The sequence below is a fragment of the Ambystoma mexicanum genome, chromosome 8, assembly GCF_040938575.1.
Source record: "Ambystoma mexicanum isolate Mex_15411 chromosome 8, UKY_AmexF1_1, whole genome shotgun sequence".
NCBI classification, from domain to species: Eukaryota; Metazoa; Chordata; class Amphibia; order Caudata; family Ambystomatidae; genus Ambystoma; species Ambystoma mexicanum.
The window spans coordinates 42,484,200-42,492,727 of record NC_090929.1 but is presented as its reverse complement, the minus strand read 5'-3'; the positions used below and the strand labels follow the sequence as shown (position 1 = coordinate 42,492,727).

General features: G+C 51.6%; 1 protein-coding gene across 2 annotated transcripts in view; it reads right to left on the bottom strand.

Moving 5' to 3' along the window:
• Positions 1-4,377: 4,377 nt before the first annotated feature.
• Positions 4,378-8,528, bottom strand: part of LOC138471568 (torsin-1A-like) — a 141,990-nt gene continuing 137,839 nt past the window's right edge. Inside the window, exon 5 of one of the 2 annotated variants that reach the window (XM_069609230.1) lies at positions 4,378-5,675. In XM_069609230.1, coding sequence (XP_069465331.1) covers positions 5,431-5,675 — 245 coding nt within the window. In that variant the 3' untranslated portion in view covers positions 4,378-5,430. The remainder of the gene's footprint in view (positions 5,676-8,528) is intronic. The other variant, XM_069609229.1, reaches the window with a different exon arrangement.

Genomic DNA, 8,528 nt, shown 5'->3' with positions numbered 1-8,528 from the left:
TTTTAATAGTACAAACCGCCCAAAAGTTAACCCTGCAAATATTGGAAAATCCAACTTTAAGGTGCAAACACACAACATACTGCATTCGTAAAGTGCATCCGGCACCGTGGGGAAAGTGAATCTAGCGCTGTGGGACTTGCGTTGCCCCAGATCATGCAAAGCCTGTATGTAAGAAAGTGGAAACATGTCTCTCTTAACAACCCCCACCGCCTGGGACTATGTATCACAACCTGACAAACGCACATTCTAGCCCTGTTTCGATTTAACAAGATAATCGAGGAAGCGAAACTCACACAAAGCCCCTTACGCTGCACATTAAACCTTCATGCAGGATGCAACTTAAACGTAGCATAGATGTGAGTTGTCTAATTAGTGAGGCAACGGTTTTCAAGTTGTGGTGCGGTGCGAGTTGTGCTTCGGTTTCTAGTGTGATTTTGGACTGAGGAGCTGATTCTGAGCTGATGATGAAGAGTGTGGAAATGCAACATTCCCCCCTCCAGTTTCCAGCGCCACCAGATGCCGTTCTTTCTGGCATTAAAAGCTGTGAAAATCTCTCGCTGTGGAGGCAGCGTCTGCAGCAGCATCACTTTTCCAATTTAAGAAAGTTTTCTTAAACTTTCATTAAACTAGAAAATTGGCGCTGCAGGCTAAGAAATGCTCTATTTATAAGGGGGGGAAAGTGTGCAGTAGAGTTTAACGGCATCTCACGTGTCCTGTATATTGACTCCTTTTTTTGCCATGCTGAACCAGTGCTGCTGGGTGGAGAACGCAGCTGCCGATCATTCCTGATGGGTGCTAGGGCTGCCCTGCATGCCTGATGGGTGCTAGGGCTGCCCTGCATTCCTGATGGGTGCTAGGGCTGCCCTGCATGCCTGATGGGTGCTAGGGCTGCCCTGCATTCCTGATGGGGGTGCTAGGGCTGCCCTGCATTCCTGATGGGGGTGCTAGGGCTTCCCTGCATGCCTGATGGGTGCTAGGGCTGCCCTGCATTCCTGATGGGTGCTAGGGCGCTAGGGCTGCTGGGGCTGCCCTGCATGCCCGATGGGTGCTAGGGCTGCCCTGCATTCCCGGTGGTTGCTAGGGCTGCCTGATGGGTGCTAGGGCTGCCCTGCATCCCTGATGGGTGCTAGGGCTGCCCTGCATTCCTGATGGGTGCTAGTGCTGCCCTGCATCCCTGATGGGTGCTAGGGCTGCCCTGCATTCCTGATGGGTGCTAGGGCTGCCCTGCATTCCTGATGGGTGCTAGGGCTGCCCTGCATTCCTGATGGGTGCTAGGGCTGCCCTGCATGCCTGATGGGTGCTAGGGCTGCCCTGCATGCCTGATGGGTGCTAGGGCTGCCCTGCATGCCTGATGGGTGCTAGGGCTGCCCTGCATGCCTGATGGGTGCTAGGGCTGCCCTGCATTCCTGATGGGTGCTAGGGCTGCCCTGCATGCCTGATGGGTGCTAGGGCTGCCCTGCATGCCTGATGGGTGCTAGGGCTGCCCTGCATTCCTGATGGGTGCTAGGGCTGCCCTGCATTCCTGATGGGTGCTAGGGCTGCCCTGCATGCCTGATGGGTGCTAGGGCTGCCCTGCATTCCTGATGGGTGCTAGGGCTGCCCTGCATGCCTGATGGGTGCTAGGGCTGCCCTGCATGCCTGATGGGTGCTAGGGCTGCCCTGCATTCCTGATGGGTGCTAGGGCGCTAGGGCTGCTGGGGCTGCCCTGCATGCCCGATGGGTGCTAGGGCTGCCCTGCATTCCCGGTGGTTGCTAGGGCTGCCCTGCATTCCCGGTGGTTGTTAAGGTTGCCCTGAGTTCCTGATGGGTGCTAGGGCTGCCCTGCATTCCTGTTGGGTGCTAGGGCTGCCCTGCATGCCTGATAGGTGCTAGGGCTGCCCTGCATGCCTGATGGGTGCTAGGGCTGCCCTGCATTCCTGATGGGTGCTAGGGCTGCCCTGCATGCCTGATGGGTGCTAGGGCTGCCCTGCATGCCTGATGGGTGCTGGGGCTGTTGTGGAGCTGTGAATCCAGCACATGTAGAAGCGGCGGCTTTCATGTCCATGCACCACGTTCTTTCATTATCAGGATATGGTGTTTGTAAGGAAAGCGTTTCTCCTTCATGGAAGGACACTTTCTTACATTTGCATGCATCTCCGAATCAGCCCCTCAGCTGTTAGCACCTCAACATGGACACTCCTAACTTGTGTAAACTTTTCATGGGTAGTAACTTTAACTTTTTTTTTTTTTAAAAAAAGGTGTTTTTGTCAATATTTTTTTCCTTTTTTAGTGTTTTTAGTGTTAGAAACAGGGGCGCCGTGTGATTCTAGGCCTAGAGGGCAGTGTGGAAAGGATCCCCTGGGTCCTCTCCGCATTCCATGTGCTCCAGGCCGGGGTTCGCTACATAAAACCCAGTGTGAGAAACGTGAGGCCATCTTATAGAACATGGGTGCTCATGTGCTAGCCCCCAAGCACTGCAAAGAAAGGGAGGGAGTGAGCTGGAGGCACAAACATCTGCCATGCGTGGCTGCTCGCGCAATTAGTGGAAGGAGATTGACACCCAGGAGAGCAGAAGTGTTTTTGCAAGACCTGCTCATGCTGCTGCAGCCCCTGGATGCATGCAGTTTGCTACTGCATCTCTCTGCCTACTAACCAACATACTAAGGAGGGTGACATGGATGACTGCGGTCCTGAAAGTTCACGATGCCCATCACTGGAGCTTAAATTCTTGCCTCCTATAAGCCTTAGCCGTTCATGGTAATGTCTGAGTTTCCACAACACCCCGTGCCCTCTTCTGCCAGCTCGCGGATGCGTCTTTAGTGCCTCAAAGTGGTTGTGATGGAATCCCCCCCATCGCACTTGGACAGATTGGCATGCACTGCGGGGAATTGTCATGGGAGGAATTGCGCCATGGCCATGTCTAACGGCAGAAAGCCAAGTCTCTTGTGCATTAATCCATGAAGGCAATGAGGAACTTGCCCTAGAATGGCTCTGGGAGGACTTGAGGGATGGCCGGGTATTGCACGCAGATGAACTACAGGATGTGCCGCCCACAGTAAAGGTAACAATCGAAGAGGTTCAGGAAGCGCTTGATATGGGGCTAGATTTGCCAGGCTATCCACCTAAAAGAGCCTGTAAATATAGCCTGTGCTCTGCTAGTGGCAATTCGTTGAAGTATAGACTGTCACTAACCATTTTATTGCAAACACAAGAATTGACCGAAGAAGCCAATACCTTATCTGGGGCACATGCAACAATTCTGCTCGGTACGTATAACGCATGGCCACAGGCATGGCTATCCGCGCAGGTCAGAATACAGCAAGGACTATGACAAATGTGCTTGTGCTGGTGACATAATTCTCCGCCTACTTGCACCAGAATACGCCTCAACACCTCTGACATCAGTATGCAGCCAAGACCTATGACAAATTCGGGCACGCTGAGCAGATAGGGAGGGAGCTAGGCAGGGAGGAGAAGAAAACCTTATATCTAGGTACCTTAGTCTGCCCGTACTGTGGTGCTCATGGTGCGGTCATCGATGCAGTGTCTGTGGCTATTGTATGCTGTGCGTTTTCTCTGAGGTTATTATTCGGAGTGCATTGTTTTTGGACATGGTGTGATCATTTGGTGGGCTTGCGCTGCCACTTGTCTATGGCTATTCTGACCTCATGTGGGCCATGGTGTGCTTATGGTACGGGCTGATGTGCCCATGCAATATATGTGAAAACCCATCAGTTTGATACTACACTGTTACTGCGCATGTGCCAATACATGATGCATTTATTTTCAACAGAACGCATACATCTTGTGTTTGGCTGATCTGATTTGAGATTTTCCTTTGGCATGTATTATTGGGGCGCCCGAGCGCTTTACAGGCCAGGGGCAAGCACACAGCGAGGGAGGGAGGAAGGGAGGGAGGTCACCCGGGACTGGGAGATAACAATGAGGGGTGGGCGGTTAGAGGCAGTTTGGTAGCAGCGGATCTACAAGCAGTTCAAGGACTGGACTAGGCACGTACCGGAGAGCCCGAACATTTAAATGTACAGTTTGGAGCCCTGCATCCTAAAAGCCTGGCATTTGACATGGTAAACGCTTTTCTGTCAACATTGCGTTTGTGTGTTTAATCATTCATGATGTTGCGGCAAGTTTGGTAGGAGTGCTTGGACGTGTCCAGATCAGTTGCATTGCAGATTTCGTGAACTTTCATGGATGAGGTCAAAGGTTAGAGGAAAGCACGTGCTCCTTTTCCCATGTAAAGTGTCATGCAACCTTAACTAGAATGTTGCTGAAGTATTGTGTGTATACATGCATTTGTTTGTTGTTAGTCTCCCGCTATGGTTCTTAACTCTTATTGCCCAGACCCGGTGTTGCTGTATGCCGAGAGAAGGGTGACTGACCTCTACTGAGCAATTAAACATATCATTTAATAAAGAAATCCAAAGAGAGGAAGAGGATAAACCCATCTGCAATTCACAGCAGGACAAAGAGGACCGTCTGTATCGATGGCCTCCAGTGTTCCATGCAGGTCTTTAAATGTCACTACCTTCATATCTGTGAGTTCTTAGACCGCGTGTGCGTCCATCGGGGCGTTGGAAGGACCAGTTACACAAGGAGCCTGCAACCTTTGGCTCTCCAGATGCTTCGGACTAAAACTCCCTTCACCCTTAGCTGGTATAGGCCAGGGTGAAGGAACCCTGCGAGTCGTAGTCTAAAACATCTGTACAACCATAGGTTGCAAATAATACACGCCCCCTGTGCCCCCTTTATGATCTGGGCAACTCCTTCTGTGGGTCAACAAATGATTAAGGGTCTGCTTGCTCAGGCGTGTGCCCTTTAGGAAGGAGTTCCACCAGACTCCTTTTGATGCAGACCACCCCAATGCCCCAGTCAACACCTCTAAAATACTGGGGTGTTATTTGAGCCAGAAGCCTAAATATGGGTCCCCCAGTTTTGAGCTAAAACATTTGCCACTGGCAGCTCTTTTTTTTAATTTTATTTTTATTCTACCATGGGTGATGACTGCTAGTCCTGGGGCAGAAGGACATGCGCTTGCTTTGGAGAACAGTTGTACCATCCTTACAGAAGGAGGAGGGTGGCTCAGTATTTAGAAGGCCTCCTTTCGCATCACGGGTCAGTAGAGCTACAGCAGCTGTGCTCCCCTCTTCCATTAATTTCTGTTGTTTTCTAGGAATCCCATAGACTGCGAATGGTGGCAGGATTTTGAGGTGGGTGCACTCCATGAAGCCAGTACTGGCGTCCTGCTTTTAGCCCAAGGATCTATTCTGCCGTTCCCATGCCCGCAGCTGCCGGGCGAATCGTCTAGACGTACATGAGCAGTCTGGAAGAGACTGTCTAGACGTACATGAGCAGTCTGAAAGAGACAGTCTAGACGTACATGAGTAGTCTGGAAGAGACAGTCTAGACGTACATGAGCAGTCTGGAAGAGACAGTCTAGACGTACATGAGCAGTCTGGAAGAGACCGTCTTGCACCCATTGCTGGCATAGATCTTTTCTGGGCTTGGGAAGTCAACCAGATTGTTCAGCATCGCCTTGATTATTTTGGGGTTCTGGGTGTAACCCCTGGATTGCAGCTCTGCTTTTATACACATCTCCACGTGCAGACGTTCCAACGGGAGGAACGGCACAAAGTAGTCGATGAGGTTATTCCGGATCAGAACGCTGTTCCAAAATCCACCTGCAGCAAAGTAAAAGAAAGACAGTTTAGTTCTGGATGTGCTGGGTGAGAAGAGGCTGCAAGTTTCATTTCATGAATTCTTATTGAATCTGTATAGTTCTTTTGCCAAAGCGCTGGACAATACAAACAGCTGTGCAATAAAATGATAGTGATGCGTTATAAACAACAATTATTAAGAAGCCAACATATGAGCTTTGTGAGAAGAGCACGGAGAGGATAAAGGAGAGGAAGAGTGGATAGCAAGTGTTAGAGTGTTCCAGCACTTGGGAGCAAGAAGGGAGCAAGATCAAAAATGGGAGGCCGCACAAGCAGGTTTTGGGAGTTGTGAGAAGAAAAAGAGAGCAGAGAAGGAAACAAGAGTTTAAGTATGGGGGAAGCCAAGCCGCGTGTGCATTGGAAAACAATGCACAGGAAGAGGAACAGCAAGCGAGGATAGCCAGGCAATAGAGTGTAGAGCATTGGAACTAGAGGCGTGAGGAGAACAAGAGTAAGGCTAGAATACTTCTAGATCGAGCGCACTGGGGCAAGACGATAAGTGGGAAGACCGATAAGGAGAGTTCAGCAGTAGTCCGGTCTTGATTCAATGGGAGAGGAGATAATACGTTTGGTGACATGGAATAACAGCGGACGAACCTTGCGACTATTGAAAAGCTGAAAGCGACAGAACCCATCCATATTGGAGATGTTGGAGGTGAAAGAAAGGCAGGAATCAACAAAGATGGTGCTGTGGATTCCGCTGGGAAGGGAGGAAAAAGAGGAAGATCTGGGTATCACGGCACAGAAGTGGCAATAGAGGCCAAATGGCTTAATGATTTCAGCAAGAGGGTTGGTGTAGAGAGAGAAGAGTGGAGGCCCAAGGACAGAACCTTGGGTACACTGTGGTAAAGGGGAGTGGCTGGGAGATGAAGTTACCACCCTAAGAGAGGGAGCAGTCAAAGTACTTCTGCTCCAAAATCACCTCCGAGGCTTCCACGTCGCTGAATATCCACCCACATGGTGCCAAGCCTTGCGCTCACAGCAATCAGCGCATCCTTCACGGGCTGTGCCGAAGGCCCTCCTTCTCTCAGCCAATCTCTTCACACCGGTGGGATGCAGCCTCCCGCCACTTTCAATTATTCCATCCGTCTATCGGAGGGGGGTTAGACACCCAGTATATCGAATGTTTGGCTGGGCTGAACAAAGCCTAAATTCTGTGGCCATTATAGTCCAGACCCGCGGTCTCATTGAATGTATAGTTTTGAAAATAGATTTGTTCGAGCCAGGGGCTGTAGTCTAGTTAGTAAATGTGAGCTACTAAAAGGGTGTGGTCTACAGAGGATAGGTGAACAAGTGAAGCTAAGTGGACGAGGGACAGGATGCCAGCATGTGCTTTCAGATTAGTTGGGGACTTTAATTGGTGGTATAACAGTGCTGATAAAGAAGCCTTAGAAATGGCCCTGAATAATATGAATAATATCAACAGAGACCCCACTACAGATAAAAGGAATTCGAGGGGATTCTGTCCTCCGACATATTCCATATCTATGACAGTAATCACCACAGCTGTGCTGCTTTGGAAAATCTTCGGCGTCTGCATCCTGCGTCAATGACGTCGATACGCCGCCCTCGAGGACCTCCTCTGACGGCCGACGTCACTGGATGTTATAAGTAGGATGCACGACGCCCGTAGCCTCAGTTACGTTTTTTCCACGAACGTGTTCGCTTCGGAGATCTCGGCGCACCTCGACTCTTTGGAGTTCCTGTTCTTTCTCGGTTCTTCGAACCTGTTCGTATTGTGAAGTCTTTCTTCGTGAAGATGTCTAGCTCGTCTTCCACATCGTGTCCGGGCTTTAAGAAGTGAGGGGACTGTGCGTCCAAGATGTCGGTAACGGACTCGCACGTCACCTGCCTCTGGTGCCTTGGGGAGGCCCATGACACGGATGACTGTGTCGACTGCCAGTCGCTCACGTCCAAAGCTATGCTGGAGCGCAAGAAGAAGTTATCGGTAGGTAAGGTGGCCAAGCCAAGGAAGTCGAGGTCTGCGGGGCTTTCGACGAACAATTCGAGGGGTGACTCTCTGTGTCGTCGTCGGAAGTCCAGTGGGTCTCGGTCCCTGAGTCGGTCCTGCCACTCCTCTGCCTCTTCGAGGCACTCCCAGAAGCGCCGTCATCGGTCGCCTTCCCCCTCCTCATTCAAGGACTCCGCCCGTCGGCGTGTCGCTTACCCCACCAAGCATGCGACGCCAGAGGAATGGGCTTCCTTTGGGAAGAAAATGTTGCCGATTCTCGAATCGCAGGGCACTGGTCCGTCCGCGCCTCCGAGTGGGGTCGGTCGTGATCAGTCGAGAGACACCGCTCGCACGCCTTCGGCTCGGGTGGTTGGCACAATTCGCGGGAGAGGTCCCGCTCAGACAAGGGGAATCGTTCTCGTCATGCCCGTTCCAGGTCCCGGTCCTCGACGCGCTCAAGACCGTGTGCACCTGTGGTTTCTTCGAGGTCGACGCCGGTGGCGCTGAGGTCGTCGACGGACTCTTTCGAGGCCCCGCCTCCAAAGAAGTCATCAGCGTCCAGGCTGTCGAGGGACACGCTTTTGGGGCTCCAGCCTCGAGGACTGTGTCCACGCCATCGATGCTGTCGGCGCCTTTCGAGGCTGTTTCGATGGGGATTCCCCGGGGCTCGGTGGAACCACCTAGAAAGGCTCTGGCAAAGGTCAAGCATGGCTTTGTTCCACATTCTGTGCCTTCTTACCGCCAGCTTGAGTTTATTTTAGAGGTGAATGAGGGCTCTGATGATGGCATGGTTCCGGATACGGTGCCGGACGAGATCCTCTCGGGCCATAGCCAAATTGAGGACCTGCAGCAGTCCCTGCACGATG